The 20286-nt window shown below is 38.9% G+C and overlaps 1 protein-coding gene across 1 annotated transcript in view; it reads right to left on the bottom strand.

Moving 5' to 3' along the window:
* ARMC3 (armadillo repeat containing 3) overlaps positions 1 to 14294 on the bottom strand; it is an 88684-nt gene extending 74390 nt beyond the window's left edge. The window contains exons 1-4 of the mRNA XM_055545368.1: positions 14281 to 14294; positions 11724 to 11772; positions 6889 to 7067; positions 6157 to 6232 (exon numbers count right to left, since the gene is read on the bottom strand). Coding sequence (XP_055401343.1) covers positions 6157 to 6232; positions 6889 to 7067; positions 11724 to 11772; positions 14281 to 14294 — 318 coding nt within the window. The remainder of the gene's footprint in view (positions 1 to 6156; positions 6233 to 6888; positions 7068 to 11723; positions 11773 to 14280) is intronic.
* Between the last annotated feature and the right edge of the window lie 5992 nt (positions 14295 to 20286).

Genomic DNA, 20286 nt, shown 5'->3' with positions numbered 1-20286 from the left:
TCTATTTAAAAAACTAATTATCCCTAATAAAAAAAATTATTAAATCTTCTAAATAATAAAACAAATTGAAGCTGAAGCTGTTTTTTGCACATGTCTAACTCTGTACTAGAGCTGAAAGAGTGTTCAAAGTCTCAAGCCTCTTAGACTCTTTCTGGAAGACAGATCGTCAGTAAATACCTGCTATGTGCACCAGGCTTATAGGTCCTTATGGATTCCAGTGACATGAACCATTGAGTAAAAATGGCCTCTAGGAGAGCCTAGAGGCATGGCTAGTATGCTGTCTGCAGCACTGACCAGGAATATAAGGGCCTGGAAATCCACAGAAATTTTAAGGAAGAACTTCTAAAAGTGCCTGGAGATTGAGGCTTGAGAATTATTTTGCTGCTGTTGCTGCTAAGTCGCTTCAGTCATGTCCGACTCTGTGCGACCCCATAGATGCCAACCCACCAGGATCCCTAGTCCCTGGGATTTTCCAGGCAAGAACACTGGAGTGGGTTGCCATTTCCTTCTCCAATGCATGAAAGTGAAAGTGGAAGTGAAGTCGCTCAGTCGTGTCCGACTCTTCACAACCCCACGGGCTGCAGCCTACCAGGCTCCTCCATCCATGGGATTTTCCAGGCAAGAATACTGGAGTGGGGTGCCATCGCCTTCTCCGTGAGAATTATCTTAGTTAGGTATTAAAAGGTAACCCCAGAATTCCAGAGCACTTGGGGTCATCACTTGCTCACTAACATTTTTTTTTTTCATATTAATATGGCTGCACCAGATCTTAGTTGCAGCATGAGGGATCCTTGATCGTAGTTGAGGCATGAGGGATATTATGGTTGGGGCATGTGGGATCAAACTTGGGCCCCTTGAATTGGGAGCATGAACTCCTAGCCACTAGACCACCAAGGAAATCCCTAACCCCATCTTTTTTAATCTGAAAATTTGGAAGTTGGATTATATCTCTCAGAGCTCTTCCAAATATATAATTCTAGGATTATATGAAGTACAAAAACATGGCAAGACAATAAATGTTGCTCTGGGGAAGGGAGAATTAATTTGAACTGGGGTAGATGGATAAAGGTCTGTAGAGTGGGGAAATTTTACATGTGATTTGAAGAATGGATACAACAGGGTAGGCTAAGATAAGGAGAAAGGACATTCTGTTGGGGGAAACAACACCAGGAAGGTTTAAAATGGAAATGAATGTTGCATTTACGGTAGATAAAATGGGAGCTTGACTAAGAGGAAAATATATAATAGGAAGCAGAAATATTATTGAAAAATAAGGACATATAAGGCCTCAGCAAATGACCTAGATCTTCCTCCCCCACCTCCCCTCCGCCACCCCCAACACTCTAATGGGAATGATCAGCACAGTTCAGAGGAAAGGCTTGTGACTCAAGAAATTTCAGTTCAGTTCAGTTCATTTCAGTCACTCAGTCGTGTCTGACACTTGGCGACCCCATGGACTGCAGCATGCCAGGCCTCCTTGTCCATCGCCAACTCCCAGAGTTTACTCAAACTTATCTCCATTGAGTTGGTAATACCATCCAACCATCTGTCCTCTGTCATCCCCTTCTCCTCCTGCCTTCAATTTTTCCCAACATCAAGGTCTTTTCAAATGAGTCAGTTCTTCACATCAGGTGGCCAAAGTATTGGAGTTTCAGCTTCAGCATCAGTCCTTCCAATGAATATTCAGGACTGATTTCCTTTAGGATTGACTGGTGGAATTGCCTTGCAGTCCAAGGGACTCTCAAGAGTCTTCTCCAACATCACAGTTCAAAAGCATCAATTCTTCGGTGCTCAGCTTTCCTTATAGTCCAACTCTCACATCCATACATAAATACTGGAAAAACCATAGCGTTGACTAGACGGACCTTTGTTGGTAAAGTAATGTCTCTGCTTTTAAATATGCTGTCTAGGTTGGTCATAACTTTTCTTCCAAGGAGCAAGCGTCTTTTAATTTCATGCCTGCAGTCACCATCTGCAGTGATTTTGGAGCCCAGAAAAATAAAGTCTGTCATTGTTTCCACTATTTCCCCATCTATTTCCCATGAAGTGATGGGACCGGATGCCATGATCTAGTTTTCTGAATGTTTAGTTTTAAGCCAGCTTTTTCACTCTCCTCTTTCACTTTCATCAAGAGGCTCTTAAGTTCTTTTTCGCTTTCTGCCATGAGGGTGGTGTCATCTGCATATCTGAGGTTATTGATATTTCTCCCAGCAATCTTGATTCCAGCATGGGCTTCTTTCCAGCCCAGCATTTCTCATGATGTACTCTGCATATAAGTTAAATAAGCAGGGTGACAACATACAACCTTGACATACTCCTTTCCCTATTTGGAACCAGTCTGTTTTTCCATGTCTAGTTCTAACTCTTGCTTCCTCACCTGCATACAGATTTCTCAGGAGGCAGGTTAGGTTGTCTGGTATTCCCATCTCTTGAGGAATTTTCCACAGTTTGTTGTGGTCCACACAATCAAAGGCTTTGGCATAGTCAAAAAAGCAGAAGTAGGTATTTTTCTGGAACTCTCTTGATTTTTCGATGATCCAGCGGATGTTGGCAATTTGATCTCTGGTTCCTATGCCTTTTCTAAATCCAGCTTGAACATATGGAAGTTCACAGTTCATGTATTGCTAAAGCCTGGCTTGGAGAATTTTGAGCATTACTTTACTAGCATGTGAGATGAGTGCAATTGTGTGGTAGTTTGAGCATTCTTTGGCATTGCCTTTCTTTGGGATTGGAATGAAAACTGATCTTTTCCAGTCCTGTGGCCACTGCTGAGTTTTCCAAATTTGCTGGCATATTGAGTACAGCACTTTCACAGCATCATCTTTTAGGATTTGAAATAGCTCAACTGAAATTCCATCACCTCCACTAGCTTTGTTCATAGTGATGCTTCCTAAGGCCCACTTGATTTTGCATACAGGATGTCTGGCTCTAGGTTGGTGATCACACCATCATGATTATCTGGGTCGTGAAGATCTTTTTTGTATAGTCCTTCTGTGTATTTTTGCCACCTCTTCTTAATATCTTCTGCTTCTGTTAGGTCCATACCATTTCTGTCCTTTTTTTGTGTGCCCATCTTTGCATGAAATGTTCCCTTGGTATCTCTAATTTTATTAAAGAGATCTGTAGTCTTTCCCGTTCTATTATTTTCCTCTGTTTCTTTGCATTGATTGATGAGGAAGGTGTTCTTATCTCTCCTTGTTATTCTTTGGAACTCTGCATTCAAATGGGTTTATCTTTCCTTTTCTCCTTTGCCTTTAGCTTCTTTTCTATTCACAGCTATTTGTAAGGGCTCCTCAGACAGCAATTTTGCCTTTTTGCATTTCTTTTCCTTGGGGTTAGTTCTTGATGCCTGCCTCCTGTACATGTCAGGAACCTCTGTCCATAGTTCTTCAGGCACTCTGTCTATCAGATCTAATCCCTTAAATCTATTTGTCACTTCCACTGTATAATTGTAAAGGATTTGATTCATGTCATACCTGAGTGGTCTAGTGGTTTTCCCTACTTTCTTCAATTTAAGTCTGAATTTGGCAATAAGGAGTTCATGGTCTGTGCCACAGTCAGCTCTCGGTCTTATTTTTGCTGACTGTATAGAACTTCTCCATCTTTGGCTGCAGAGAATATAATCAGATTGATTACGGTATTGACCATCTGGTGATGTCCTTGTGTAGAGTCTTCTCTTGTGTTGTTGGAAGAGGGTGTTTCCTATGACCAGTGTGTCTCTTGGCAAAAGTCTATTATCCTTTGCCCTGCTTAATTCTGTACTCCAAGGCCAAATTTCCTGTTACTCCAGGTATTTCTTGACTCCCTATGTTTGCATTCCAGTCCCATATAATGAAAGGACATCTTTTTTGGGTGTTAGTTCTAGAAGGTCTTTTAGGTCTTCCTAGAACCATTCAACTTCAGCTTCTTCAGCATTATGGGTTGGGGCATAGACTTGGATTACTGTGATACTGAATGGTTTGCCTTGGAAATGAACAGAGATCATTCCGTCATTTTTGAGATTGCATCTAAGTACTGCATTTCAGACTCTTTTGTTGACTACAATGGCTACTCCATTTCTTCTAAGGGATTGTTGCCCACAGTAGTAGATATAATGGTCATCTGAGTTAAATTCACCCATTCCAATCCATTTTAGTTTGCTGATTCCTAAAATGTCGATGTTCACTCTTGCCATCTCCTATTTGACCACCTCCAATTTACCTTGATTCATGCACCTAACATTCCAGGTTCCTATGCAATATTGCTCTTTACAGCATCTGACTTTACTTCCATCACCAGTCACATCCACAACTGGGTGTTGTTTTTGCTTTGGCTCCATCTCTTCTTTCTTTCTGGGTTATTTTCCCACTGATCTCCAGTAGCATATTGGGCACCTACCAATCTGGGGAGTTAATCTTTCAGTATCCTATCTTTTTGCCTTTTCATACTGTTCATGGGGTTCTCAAGGCAAGAATACTGAAGTGGTTTGCCATTCCCTTCTCCAGTGGACCACATTTTGTCAGAACTCTCCACCATGACCTGTCCATCCTGGGTGGCCCTACAATGACATGGCTCATAGTTTCACTGAGTTAGACAAGGCTGTGGTCCACATGATCATATTGGTTTGTTTTCTGTGATTGTGGTTTTCAGTCTGTCTGCCCTCTGATGGAGAAGGGTAAGAGGCTTATGGAAGCTTCCTGATGGGAGAGACTGACTGAGGGGGAAATTGGGTCTTGTTCTGATAGGTAGGACCATGATCAGTAAATCTTTAATCTGATTTTCTGTTGATGGGTTCAAGAAATTTAAACTTTGCTAATTTTTCATTCAGATGTGAAAAAGATAGGTTCAGGCGTTTTCAAACTCAAGTATATCAACTGTAATTTCAAACAAATTACTCAGCAAATATTTCAGCCAAGGTTGGGGAGGACAAAATAGAAACACAATAGTGGCATATCAATAAATTGATAAAATCAATAAACTGAATTATAATAGTGGTCTGAACTCTGAAGAAAGGATTTCTAAAGTAATGATGACATGATAAGAAAGAAAAAGTTAACAATGCTTGAAATTAAAATTCTGGATTTTTTTTTTCAACAAAACTCAGGTAAAATTTCATTGATTTTATCCTGGAATTTTCACATTTTTTTGTTAATTGACTGTTTCCCCATTTGAGTGTATTAATAAGTTGCCTTGAGGCCTGATCTATATGCCCAGGATGTAGAGGAATACTTGACTTGTGTGTGATATGTACTCAATATTTGTCTGATAAATGAATGACTTTCTTCAGGCAGGGGGTTATATTATTTCTCTATCCCTATTACCTAGAACAGTACCCTGGATATAGAAACACTCTGTAAATCCCTATAAAGGAATGTATTAAAGAGCCTCTGGAAACTTCTTTTTTATGCTTGTCGCCTTGCAATGCCTTCCTTGAGTGCTGCACTGTCTATTGAGGCCAGAAAAGAAGATTTCAGATCTGAGGTTCATGAAGCCATCAGTGGGCTCCAGGACAGCTTGTCTCTCTGAAATTGTGGGCAGGACTTTTGGTGTGCTTTCTGCAGGGAGAGAGACCATAGACACCATTCTATCCTCATGAGGCCCCCTGACCCTGCACTGAACCCTTGAGAATCACAACCGCAGATCAACTTTCACCTAAGACAGTGCCCCTGGCATCCTGAATGGTTACCTTTCCTTACATTTTCGAACTTCCAATTCAGAGACTTCTGATATTTCAATATTTTTAAATTTAATTTTGCAAGCATGTGAATGAACAGACTATGCTGAAGTATGGATTTGTCATGATCTCCACAGAATGACTACAGTTCTCAAAGGAGTAGGGCATGTGGAAATACCTTTAAACATCTTTTAATTCTCCTTCTGTGGTTCAGATAACACTTTAGTATTTCGTCATATCTTCTGGTTATCCTTAAGAAAAAGGTGATGGGGGTACAAGAAGCTTAAAAGGAAGTTTGAGACTGGGAGAATTACCATCATAAGAGCTGTCAACGAAGAAATATCAATGTTTGGCAGAGAGCAGAGAAACTTGGCATGACATGCATTTCTCCTACAGAGCCTGCAGCGCTGTAGTAATCTTTTATTAGAAAAGGCGCCGAGAATAAGATGATAGCTGTAACAGAATGCCACATGACTAAATAAATAATCCTGTGCTGTAATTACAGATTCCATCTGCTTTCCTGTGAGGAACTCATAGCGAGTCACCAACAAGCTGGTTGTGAAATCATAATTTCGCGCTCTGTACGGAATAAATGATGAACCCAAATTATTTACAAAGAGGATGAGAGAAAGGGGAACCGTTTTGGCTAAGCTTTGAATTTTAAGTCCAGTCAATTAGAGAAGCCATGGACTGGTAGAGATGCTTTTCTCTCTCTGTTAAGGAAACAAGACCATTTAGGATAAGACTGCCCAACAGAAGAGCAGTGATGGAAGGATCCCCATCCTGTATTGTCTATGTGACTCTTGAGCACTTGAACTAATGCGACTGAGGTACTGAATTTTTCATTTTATATTGTTTGTTTTCATTAATACAATTTCAATTATTTAAATGTAAATAACCATATGTGATCACTAGCTTCCATGATTAGACAGCACATGTCTAAAAGAACATACAATTATAAAGCTGGACTCAGTGAAAAGAGATAAATCATGACAGTTGAGTGATTTTTATGGCGCCAGCAAGTGCAAATAAAAGGCTTTTTTGATTTCTTTTGGAATGTGTTTACGGAGTCAGTGGTCTCCAATCGTGAGGAGACAATTGCCCAGGAAAAGGGAGACAGATAAACAGAAGGAAGCTGACTGCACCACCCTGGCACAAGCTTTTCGTACAGACTCTTTAAACATCAGTTAAAATCTGCAAAAGGGTAAAAGTTAAAATGAAAACAGCTAAATAACCTCTCATTTGCTTTACAACCTGAGTCATTCTCAGGCTGGTGGAAAGGGTCCAGAAAAACAAGCCGCAGGAGACATCCCTTCTTCCACGGAACTGGATTTGGTTTTCCAGGTAGGAGAGCAGGTTCTGCTATTGCCAGTGCCTCTGATTCAACAGCCACCATACTTGGTTCCCACATGCACTTAACCAGAAGAGAAGGCATTGACCCATTAACATAAACGTCTACTTAACTTGATACTTAACCACTAATATTCTAGAGCTAGATCACAGTCTATGAGTTTAGATTCTGTGGATTCAGTTGTCTCTGAAATGTAAGAGAATAAAATGTCCATGCTCTTAAGCTCAAAGAGACCTGACCATAAATCATAATGGCCATGTTCTGGGCAACTGGGAACTTTAGCAGCTGGCTGGTCTTTCAAAACTGACATAACTTGCCTCTTTAGACAGGTTCAAGCAAACCTCAACAGTTTTGTAGGGTGATGGACAGCACCCTCAGCCACATCATGAATAATTACATGTACTGAGTTCTTATCTAATGCCTGGCACTGTTCTAAGCATCTTTTATTTACCTAACCTTGCCCCACTGCTGTAAGTGGTTATGAAGTGGGTATCCCATGAAGTGGACATCATCACATCCTCACTGGGGAATACAGAGGTCAGATTTGCCTTAGATCAGAGTTGGTGGGTGATGAAGCAAGGATTAGACTTTGACAGTATAACTTAGTCACAGAATATCACTGTTGTTATTGTTCAGTCACTAAGTCATATCTGACTCTTTGTGACCCCATGGACTGCAGCATGCCAGGATTCCTTGTCTTTCACTATCTCCTGGAGTTTATTCATGTCCATTGAGTTGGTGATGCCATCCAACTTATCTCATCTTCTGTCGCCCCCTTCTCCTCTTGCCCTCAATCTTTCCCAGCATCAGGGTCTTTTCCAATGAGCTGACTCTTCTCATCAGGTGGCCAAAGTATTGGAGCTTCAGCTTCAGCATGAGTCCTTCCAATGAATATTCAGGGTTAATTTCCTTTAGGATTGATTGGTTTGATTTCTCTGCTGTCCAAGGGACTCTCAAGAGTCTTCTCCAGAACCACAATTTGAAAGCATCAATTGTTCAGTGCTCAGCCTTCATTATGGTCCAACTCTCACATCCATTCATGATTACTGATGCCCTACCAAATATTGCCTACTATGGTCATTTCTGCTAATAATTCTTTCATGCACTCAATCCACAGAAAGTCTGCTTTTTATTAAAGCATCACAAACAACCTTTCAGCCAGACTTGGAAATGATTTGTGAAAGCAGAATATAGTTGTATTAGTTATTCAAGCCATATTTTCCCCACATCAAGGCATCTTCTCAGCTAGTATTCTCCTTTAGGAGAAGAAATGGAAGCAATAAACCATAAATGCACATATCAGTATATGCTTCGACAATGAAACTACTAACAAAAGCAAAGGGAGATTTTTGTTTTAACCTTATCACCGAACATCCTTTTTTTCCATCCCCATTACCCATCTTAACCAGTAGATGAAAGATTAATAAAAATAAAAATCTTTGGAAACAGTGTTTTAGGAGATATAAAAGAAGCAAACTGCCATGGCTTGACAGGAAAAAGTTTATTTTCTCAAGAAGTTATATATCCCCCTTTTAAATCTGATTTTTCATCTATAATTTATACAACAAACCCTTCACAGACTTTGAAGAGGTATATCTTGGAACAAATTCCAAGTTCAGATAGTTTAAACTGTGCTATAGTGTTTTAAAATAGCCGTGAAATTAAAAGACGCATGCTCCTTGGAAGAAAAGTTATGACCAATCTAGACAGCTTATTAAAAAACAGAGACATCACTTTGCCAACAAAGGTCCATCTAGTCAAAGCTATGGTTTTTCCAGTAGTCATGTATGGATGTGAGAGTCGGACTATAAAGAAAGCTGAGTGCTGAAGAATTTATGCTTTTGAACTGTGGTGTTGGAGAAGACTCTTGAGAGTCCCTTGGACTGCAAGGAGATCCAACCAGTCCATCCTAAAGGAAATCAGTCCTGAATATTCATTGGAAGGACTGATGCTGAAACTGAAACTCCAATACTTTGGCCATCTGATGTGAAGAACTGACTCATTTGAAAAGACCCTGATGCTGGGAAAGATTGAAGGCAGGAGGAGCAGGGGACAACAGAGGATGACATGGTTGGATGGCATCACCGACTCAATGGACATGAGTTTGAGTGAACTCCAAGAGTTGGTGATGGACAGGGAGGCCTGGTGTGCTGCAGTCCATGGGGTTGTAAAGAGTCGGACACAAATGAGCGGCTGAACTGAACTGATAGTGTTTTGAAGCATTAGAATTTATACTATAGAAAAGCAATTAGGTATGTAATACTGCTCTATCAGCTTTATTAACATAAAGTCAGAGTAGGGGAAGGATGGAAGGACCCTCAGGATAGTCAAGGACCACATGCCTTCAGCAGTCCCCAAGGCTGTGGTGACCCAAGGAAACAAGAACTAGATTTTTGTTAACTTGAGGATGGGAATTGTTTCTCAGTCCTTGACTGTGCTCCTCAAAGATTGGAGTAGAGAGGACAATACCAGCAAGACATAAAATTATGAAAGGTGTATTAGACAAATATGTCTATTTGTTTAATAGTCCCTTAATTCTAATTTTAATCAGAAAGTGTTTGTCCTCAAGTACTGTGTTCATGACTCCACTTTATGGTAACAGGATGTCAATAATGCTATTTTGCAGTAAAAATAAGGGTAATGCAAACTAGATGCAATGATTAAAACAAGAGAATTTAGAACATTTGAGCATTATGTCCAAAGGAGAGGAGGCAGACCGATGAACTTCATCAGGAGACCACACTGACCATCTCTGCAAAACTTTTCTAGACCTGTGCCGATATGTTATCTGTACCCTTTGTTGCCAGCTACATTGAGGTATCATACATAAAAAGTTACATAGGAGTGTGTGTGTGTGTGTGTGTGTGTGTGTGAGAGAGAGAGAGAGAGAGGGAAGGGGAGGGGGAGGGGGAGGGGGAGAGGGAGAGGGAGAAGGAGGGGGAGAGGGAGAGGGAGAAGGAGGGGGAGGGGGAGGGGGAGATGGAGAGGGAGAGGGAGAGGGAGAGAGGGAGAGAGAGAGAATCTAAAGGATTCTCGGGATAACAGATCTTATTTACTGAGTGTTTACTATGTGCTAGACACTGTGAATTTCATGTATTCTATTTCATTGTAATCATTTACCAAAATGATTTGGACATGACAGATCTCATTTAAGAGATTAAAAAAAAAAAAAAAAGACTGAAATAACTTGGCCAGATTTAGCAACTTTACCAAAATAACAGTTTATGAGAGGCAGACCTGGGACAGAGCTCACATTTGTAACTGCAATGTTCCAGTGTTGTTGGGAAGACTCCTGCATTAACATCAGGTTCCTTCAGGCTGTAAATCTTGTGAGTCTGTTGACTACACATACTTTTTTCCCCATTCATATTTTATTTGAAGAAAACCACACCAAATGTCTGTTCCAAATAAGATTTTAAATTGAAAATTGTCCTAGGACATTTTTAACACAATCTTTTGGCAGTTCATAAACTTTAAAGAGAAATGATAGAACTCTGCTTTAATTATTTTATTATAGCCTTTTTCCCTTTTTTTTTTTTTTTGGACTGTGCCTGGTCTTAATTGTGGTATGTGGTTAGATGCAGCATGAGACTCTCAGTTGCAGCATGTGGGATCTAGTTACCTAACCAGGCATGAAACCCAGGGTCCTGTGCATTGGGAGCATGGAGTCTTAGCCACTGAACCAAGGGAAGTCCCTATTATAACGTTTTAATTTAAATATTGTAATCACATTCCCATGCTATCAAACATTAAGTGACATCATTTTATCAAAATGGAATAATTTATTTAACTAAGTTTTTATTTTAAAACAATTTTGTCACTTCTAATTGTTTACTTCTGTGATCACTACTGCTATGGAAATAATTTTTTGTGTAATACATGCTTATTTACCATAACCACTTTAAACCATCTTACATCTTCTAAGATCACCTCATCCCAATTGCCAACCTATTGGACATTAAGTTTATTGAACCTCGCTTTTAAAAGGGAGAGATAGGGACTCCTGGTGGTCCAGTGGTTAACACTTCACCTCCCAATGCGGGGGTTTCGGGTTCGATCCCTCATCAGGGAGCCAAGATCCCACATGCCTTGTGGCCAAAAAACCAAAACATAAAATAGAAGCAATATAGTAACAAATTCAATAAAGACTTTGGGAGAATATTTAAAAAAATAAAAATAAATAAAAGGGAGAGATAAAGGTTTGTGTTTTGAGGAATGCATTATTCAAGCACTTGAAAGAGAAAAAGGTGATGAACACAGACTTTTCTCTCCATAGGATTGGAAAACACAGGACTTCTGATATCCAAATGCTCATCTAAAGACAACCTTACATACATACCTAGTAGCTATAGCATTACCTTCATTCATTTTTTTAAAATCCACTTAGATAATTAACATCAATGAGAGACTGGCAAATGTAAATTGAAAGTATTTGAAAAAACAAACCAAAACTATTTGTTCATTAACTAGGCTTATAAACATGCCATCCACATACTGGAAAAGCTAATAATTACTCTCTAATTGTGCTAATTATGTAATGACAATATTGTAAATGTTTGTTTACATAATGTTAGATTTCTCTGACTAATCTTATCATTAGTCAGACTTTGGACTTCTGCCACTGTGCACTCATGTATATACTGGTACATGCCAAACTGTTTGAACAACTTATTTTTAAAACTGGTTAACATGCTGCTAGTATTCAAATCAGAAACTTACCACATCCTTGGGAGGGGGCTCTGCTTCCTTCTTTACCTTTTTACCCATTCTGGAAAAAAATGCCACAAATGGTTAAAATGTCATCTGTACATTGTATATGCACAAATCTCTGTTACCTACATACCAAGAAGGAAATGTACTTTTTCTTCTAAATTTTACCTAAAAAGAGACTATGCAATACACAACTGCACATATACAAATATGTTTTCTACATCCCAAGTTTCACAGTTTTAAAGGAACTTATTGGTAAGATTGTTGGGCATTAGTCCTGGCTTCCGGTTTAGAAAGAATACATTAATGACATAAATTTTACTTACATAACAGGTAATGATTTACTACACTTATAGCTCACTTGTGTAGGGTTTGGGAGATTAAATGCAAATTAATTTTGAGATCTGCAAGGATGTTCTGTCACAAAAGAAGGGATTTTTGTCTGCTTTCTTGCACTGATCTATCCCAAGCACCTAGAACAATGCCTGGTACATACTGACCAACTGACATAAACATCCTTAACTCTGTTGTTTGTAACTAATTATTTTCTGAACGGTATCTGAGATCTACTAAGTCCAAGTGAACATCTGTGTCATTTTCCTAGATAACAAAATGTTTTCTCTAATATATTCTATATCTCAATTTTAAAAAGTAATTGAGAATCTGAAAAGATGAATTCTAGGGAAATTGGGTTTACTCCTTGCAAAGACCCTTTCCCACCTGCCCTTTTATGTCCAGTCTTGTGAAGGAAAAAATTAATGGAACAGTATACATACTTGATATACCACAGAGGAGTAACTCCACTTGGGTACAGAAAACTTTCCAAGATGCTGTTGGTGATTGTTAAAATAACCCATTTCTCCAATGAGAGTTTGTGGGGTTATGTTTGATATTAGGGCAATTTCAGACAATATATTCTAGTCCAGGTGTTCCCAATGCCTGATGATTTGAGATGGAGCTGATATAATAATAAAAGAAATAAAGTACACAATACATATTAACACACTTGAATCATCCCAAAACTGTTCGCCCTATCCTGTCCTGGCTTCCATAAAACCCGTCCCTGGTGCCAAAAAGGTTGGGGACCACTGTAATCTAGTCTCAAGGAAATTACTATAGTCTCAAGAGAAATTCTGGGAAGTAGGATACCTTTGGAGAGAATCTACAATGTCAGGGTTAGTTCAGATGGCTCATCAAGGAACAAAAGCAACTCCAAACAGTAAAGACACTGAACATAATTGATCACATATGTTTAAAAGTCAGATGTTCATAGAAATTCATAGTGACTTCTGAAAGACATCTATTCCAGGTCCCTGACTTCCAGTCACAAAAATTTCAAGATCTTTGAGGCCCTGGGGAAGCCTATGCTGGGATGTACTACCTCACGCTATATCTAATATGTTAAAACATTAAAATACACTCATATCCCCCACTGACTATTATTTTCATCATTAAAAGTTTTGAAAATTTGCATATGAAATGACTCATCTGTTTGTACATCTGGAAATTATTGCAAAATGAGAAAATTATTTTATTTTCAAATCTAATTAATAAAATACAATATTAATTTTGAATTTTCTTTTCATATCTTAGGACCAATAGTTTTTTCCAGATCTCTGACATCTTTCTCAGATACGTGAAAACCACACAGATCCTAGACTTGCGCTTATAATGTTTCAGGCAGACACACAGACTATTCTGAATAGATGAAAATCTTTCCTATGATTTCTTTAGGAAAAAGAGTTTCCATACCTCTTTATAACCAATTCCAACATATAGCAATCTTTGCTTTACAAAAGAATTCCTTATGAATAACATTCAAGAAGCAATTAAATTACACCTGTAGAAAGTTACTTGATGTCATCTGATTTTTCACTTGGGAACTTATTTTTCCCATCTCAAGAGAGTGAATTTGAGTAACTGCATACTGAAAAATACAGAGGCTATAATAGCTTAAACATACAGGATTACAGAGATAGAACTTGTCCTCAGCAGCATGGTTAAGTAGGAAGCATTTTTTTCTTTTTTTTTTTTTTTAACTGTTTTGGGTATAATAGTTAATAGGGGAGAAAATACACAGCTGACAGAGTCCAGGGCAGTGAACCCAAGAGATGACTCTCAGGTTTTGTTTTTTTTAAATTTGTAAATTAAACATTTCACTTAAAATCAACATGATGCAACTAAATGACCTTGTTTTATTCTTTAAAGCTACTGAGATGTCAAATTAAGAAAATAAATCCCTTTGATTTTTGAAGCAACCTAAACCTGTTTTTCCTGACTATTTTACCACTTCCCCATTGATTTTTATTGTGCCAAAACACATAAAACTTATCCTTTTAATTCCTTTTAAGCTCATAATTCCGTGTCTACCGTTTACTTATACAGGTATCACATTTCAATACAGAGAATTTGGGGAAAAAGGAAGGGCAAATGGAATTTAAAAAAAAATCACTCATAAATAAGCTCAGGAAGATGAGCACTATTTTGACATAGCTCATTTTGGTGTGTGTTTTCTATAGTGATTTTACCTTCCTACTTGGATTTCTATCTGCAATTCTCAACTTACCTTCCTGGGGGCATTTTCTTACTAAATTCTCAAACTAACAGACAAGTTCTTGAAATCTCCGTCTCCATTTATTGCTTCAGTCATCATCACTGGATCAGCATGCCATTTAAAACAAAATTTTAAAGCCCATCATCCAGCCAGTCCCTTATTGTTGACCATTTGTTTTCAACTTTTTGAAATTATGTGCAGACTGCAAATGAACATTCTTAGAGGTAAAATTTTCATACTCACAATTGTTTTAGTTTAAATCCCTAGCATAAAATAACAGGGCTAAAAGGTATGAACTTCACGGCACTGGGCATGAAAACAAATCTGTTTTGAATGTTCATAGTTTTGATTATTGGACTCATTTTTTCACGAATTTACTGATCTTCTTCGTGAACTTTCAGCCTTATGCGATCTTAAACGTTTTCTAACGAGATTTATTTTGAGAAGGTGTAGAACAACTGAGGACCCACTTTTTGAGTTGCTCAGCAAATAACGGAATCTTAGACCCTCAGATACCCGCTCTGGACCTCAGTTTTGTCACCTGTTGAATTGGAAGCTGTTGGCACGCTTATGAAATCCACTGGGACCCCAGTTTAATACTGCGGGCATAAAGCAGGGACCCAGAGGTCCTCTCAAGGTCTTCCCTCAGTTGCTCCGGATGCTCCTACACGCGGGGCACTTTCTCTTTCCTCAAGTCTTGCTGGGGCCTCTGCCCTGGGCCTCTCCAAACTCCCAGGATAGCGGTGCAGCCGCCCAATCGCCTTTACCTGCAGGGAGATCCAGCGGGTCAACGGCTCCTCTGATCTGGCGAACAGCACCAACCACCGCCAGCGCGCTTCTGGCGAGTCCTCTGTTGTGACTGGTTGCTAGGCGACAGGGAGCCGCGCCTGCGCAGTCAGCGCCCGCGTGCGCCTGGGCAGTGGAAACGCCAGCTTGGCTGCCCCATATCCCAACAGCGGTTAGAGGGAGGTACCTGAGAAGCCATGTGCATCCTTGGTGACTGACTCCCAGACTCTGGGGGCAGGATAGGCACTGGGCATCCTCCCCTTCTAGTTGTTGAGAGCCAGCCCTAGTGACAATGAAATCAGGAAGCAGGGCCACCTCCGCTTCTGACCAGAGAACTGGCTATGGATTCACACTCTGAGGTGCAGGCGCATTCTCCCAGTGAAGCGCCTCGGCCAGAGTCTCTGCGAAGCGACTTCCAAATGCCATCTTCATAAAATGCCCTTTGATTGACCGCAGCAAAAAAATCTCTCCCATCATCATCGCAAATTTCCTTCACGCACCTTGAAAGTCAAACCTCTTTCTCCATCCCACTTCCCTGGGAACAACTGATCTGTTTTATCTTCCTTTAATTTGCATTTTTATGAACATCTTATATATGGAACCACACAAAGCACTACCATTTCGGTCTGGCTTCTTTAATTTAGCAAAAGCTTTTGAGATTTGTCCATGGTGTTGCATGTATCCGCAGTTTGTTTCTGTCGCTGAGTAGCATTGCACTGCCTGGATGGACCACATCCATTTGCTGGTTGATGGACATGTGGGTTCTTTCCAGTTTTGGACTATTATAAATAAATATGCTCTAAACAGTTATACACAGGTTCTTGTGTGAACATATGTTTCTCCTTCCTTGGGAAAATACCCAAGAGTATATTTCTGGGTCTTATGCCATGTGTATGTTTGATGTTACCAAAACTTGCCGAACTGTTTTCTAAAGGAACTATACTATATTTGTATTCCCATCAGCAATGAGTCAGAGATCCATTTGCTTTATGCCCCAAAACACTTGGTATTGTCAAGCCTTTTAGTTTTAGTCATCCCTTTGGTTATGTAGTGTTATCTCCTTCTGGTTTTAATTTGCATTTCCTTTATGACTAATCATGATAAGCTGATTCTCCACACTTGTTAACCATTTCAGTATCTTCTTTTGTGAAGTATCTGTTCAAATATTTTTCTACTTTTAACTGGGCTGTTTGTCTTATTACTGAGTGGTAAGAATTAACTATATATTCTGGATGTTGCTGTTATTAAGTCATATCTGACTCTTTTGCGACCCCATGGGCTGTAGCTCGCCAGGCTCCTCTGTCCATGGGATTTCCCAGGCAAGAACACTAGGGTGGGTTGCCATATCCTTCTGCAGGGGATCTTCCTGACCCAGAGATTAAACCTGGGAAGCCCATATATTCTAGATACAAGTTATTTATCATATGTGTAGTTTGGAAATATTGTCTGCCCTGGTTCATTAAATAATGAACCACGAAAATGAAATTTAGAGACCATAATCTAAACATTAGGGTTGCTCACTGCTACTGAGTTGGTCATTCCTTCTAGGCCTTCTCAGAAGCCTGGTGAGGCTCTGAATTCAGTACATTCATAAACTGGAATCCAGACAATGGTTGTAAGAGAGAAAATATCATTGTCTGTAAGCATTCTTTGGTTCTCTAGCCATGGCTTTTACTGGGATCTTAAAATGGTCATTTTCTGTCTCAGAATCACTAAATATATTTAGAAGTATTTCAACCACTCCACATCCCTTGCAGCCCTTTTGTCCACCACACTGTGGTATAGTAGTAGCCCCTTGGTCTGTCAAAACTGTCTCCAATAGGTACTTTTTTCTAGGAGACCACAAGTGACTCAATAAGACATCCTCTCAACATAAGCAAATCTACCATTTTCAAATTCAGTCAAGTCAACCAACTAGTCCAAGATTTATATCTTTGAGCTTCTAAGATCAATAGTCACTTCTGGTTTCAATTACTGTGTCATTTGAAGTTCCATTGCAGACAACACATTCTATTCTAGTTAGCAGGGAATTAGAGATTTAGAGAATTGGTGCTAAGACTGGACAGTTTCTAGGCTTAACATTCAGAGATGACTTTCAAAGCAATACTGCGGAGCATAATTCACAGTAACTATGACATGAAATGGAGAAGGCAATGGCACCCCATTCCAGTACCCTTGCCTGGAAAATCCCATGGATGGAGGAGCCTGGTAGGCTGCAGTCCATGGGGTCACTAAGAGTGGGACACGACTGAGCGACTTCACTTTCACTTTTCACTTTCATGCATTGGAGAAGGAAATGGCAACCCACTCCAGTATTCTTGCCTGGAGAATCCCAGGGACAGAGGAGCCTGGTGGGCTGCTGTCTATGGGGTCGCACAGAGTTGGACACAACTGAAGCAACTTAGCAGCAGCAGCAGCATGACATGAAAACAACTGAAGAGACGAACAGATAAGGAAAATGTGTATCTGTGTACAAAGGAAGATTATTCAGCCATAAACAAGAAAGGACTCCTGCCACTTATGCCAAAATGGATGGACGTTGAGGGCATTATGTTAAGTGAAATGTCAGACAGAGAAAGACAAATATGATATGATCTCACTTATAAGTGCAACCTGAAAGCATTAGAACTCATAGAAACAGAGTAGAATGATGATTTCCAGGGGCTGAAGGACCCTGGAAAATGGGAAGCTATTGGTCAAAAGGTATAAATTTTCAGTTATCAGTAAGTTCTGGAGATGTGATCTACAGTATGATGATTATAGTTATCTACACTGTATTGTATCCTTGAAAGTTGCTGGAAGAGTAAAGCTTTAATATTCTCACCAAGAGTTTCTGAGCTAAAAGAAGAATTGAAATTTTGGGTGTAAGTGTGGGTATAAAATAATTCTTTCTTTGCAAATTTGAAGGTTGGTTTGTTAGCTAAAAAAATATATTAACCAAATTTTGAGCATCTTAATGAGCCTTGTCCAAGATTGGAAGGACCACAAGAAATATTATAATGTACACTGCCAACATTCATGAATTCAAAGGAAAAAATCACTCACTGTGTTTAGCAAGTGTTAGAATTGAAATCCTAAAAAATTAGTGAGATGAGTAGAGCAGTATCTTTATTCTAGAAGAAAAACTTCATTAAAATTTTGAAATAGTATGAAAACATTTTAAAGGATTAAATATCTATTCATTATTGCAAATTATTTCAATCATACATTTGTCAAAGAAAGTTGAGAGTTTTAATGCTTAAAAATTATAAACCTATGTAGTAAAATTTTGCAATATTAAAGGTCAATATTAAAGGTTTATTTGATAAAGAGCAAAAAAGCAGTTTTTATTCATTAAAGAAAAAGTATCATCAATTATTTGCTGCCTTTTCTTATTTAATCATAGTTGCTGACCAAGGTATGAAGAACATGAAAGGTTTAGATCAGGAATTACATATAGCAGTTTCCAGCTGCAAATCAGAAGTGTGTGTGTGTGTGTGTGTGTGTGTGAAATATTTACAGAAACAAATGCAACTTTTCATTTAAAAGTTATACTAATATTTCTACTAATTTTTTCTTATTGTAAATATGCAAAATATACATAATTTGATAATTTTTCTTCACCAAGCCCCATATTGACTCTTCAGAGTCCCTTCCAGTTCATGTCAGCGTGGCTAACATGTATTATCATTTTCCGAATCTGCTATGTTGTAGAAAGGTTTGAGAACCACTGATCTAAAGTCTTCTGACTAGCCCCATGTTGGACTTACAGGACTTTGTCCCCAGCAGTCTGGGTCCAGTAACTTGACATTATCCATATGTGGAGAACTCATCAAATAAGTTTGTTAAGCAGTTTATCAATATAATAAGAGCTAGTCCCACCTCCCCTAAATCAGTGAACTTTCTTTCCTGGTATTAAGGTACTTGAGCAACAAATTAACTATCAGAACATTGTAGGTGAATAAAAATGAGGAGTAGGGAAGATGAGAGATCTTGATAGGTTTTTCCTACCCTATCAGAGTCAACAGTTCTTTTGCATCTGGATTATTACTGATCTTCAGACTGAAGCATTTTTCTCCCCTGGTCTCTGTTATGGCTGACATAGCTATTTCCATAGCTACTATACATTTTGTCTCCTAATTTTATGTATGTTTAAAAATCAGTGTCTTGGGAATTCCCTGGAGGACCAGTGGTTAGAACTTGGGCTTTCCCTGCCACAGTCCCAGGTTCGATCCCTGGTTGAGGAACTAAGATCCCACAAGCCACGTGGCAAAACAAACAAAAAAATAAAATAAAAATCTGTGTCTTTAAGTATTGTGATTGTCATGCTTCATCCATAAGTACTGTGGTTTTGGAAATTAATTAAACCTCATAACACCATTGAATCTCCCATGTTAATGACTTGAGAGTCTTGGCATAACCAACTTCATTTGACTCAATAGAAGTGTTCCAGAAAACATGTTTTTTAAAAGAATTTTTAAAATCTAATTATACCTTGAAAACATTGAGAATTTACTATTTAGAGAAATCTGAGGATGAATCATTTGATATAGAAAAAGAAAAGAGACCTTCAGTAAAAGAAAGCAATTATCTATTATTTCTCTCTTAAAGTGAAAGGTGTAGTACATCTATAAAATATTAGGAAATTTCTCATAATATGTTCCTTTTAATATATTCTTTGAATTCACTTCCATTCAAATTGAATGTAGTTAAAGATAAACACTAAAAGTCTAAACTTCTATTTGTAATATTCAGTTCAGTGTTAGCAGTGTGAGGAAACCCAGAAACAGTATGGCAACCCTTCACCTTTTCTAGGGCTTATACATAGATAGTTTGCCAACACGTACTGTAAATAGTTGCTATTTTTCTCCACAGTAGACTGCCACAAGGCAGTTTCTTCTACCACACTGTGTTACTTAAAAGTTATCTGCTTTTTTGGCTGCTGTTCAAGGGAGTTCTTTGCCTGTAAATCCTCTTTATCTCATGCTAGGGTTGAAGAGAAATCTTGGCACAATTTCAGTGCATTTGTCTTGTTGTACCAGAGGAGAAAAACATGAAGGGCCCCAGAGACTGACACTGTTCTGCAAATGGTTTTGAAACAGTGGGGAACCCTGTTGGCCATTCAGAAGGGTAATGCTACTAAGCACCCACTGCGACAAATAAGATCCCCTCATGGGAAAGGCTGCCACACCATAAAAAAGATCACTGAAAAGCTCAAAAGATAGAGTTTCAAAGTAAACATCACTCATTGTG

This window comes from Bubalus kerabau, chromosome 13 (genome assembly GCF_029407905.1).
Source record: "Bubalus kerabau isolate K-KA32 ecotype Philippines breed swamp buffalo chromosome 13, PCC_UOA_SB_1v2, whole genome shotgun sequence".
Lineage (NCBI taxonomy): Eukaryota > Metazoa > Chordata > Mammalia > Artiodactyla > Bovidae > Bubalus > Bubalus kerabau.
This window is presented reverse-complemented; position numbering and strand designations above follow the sequence as displayed.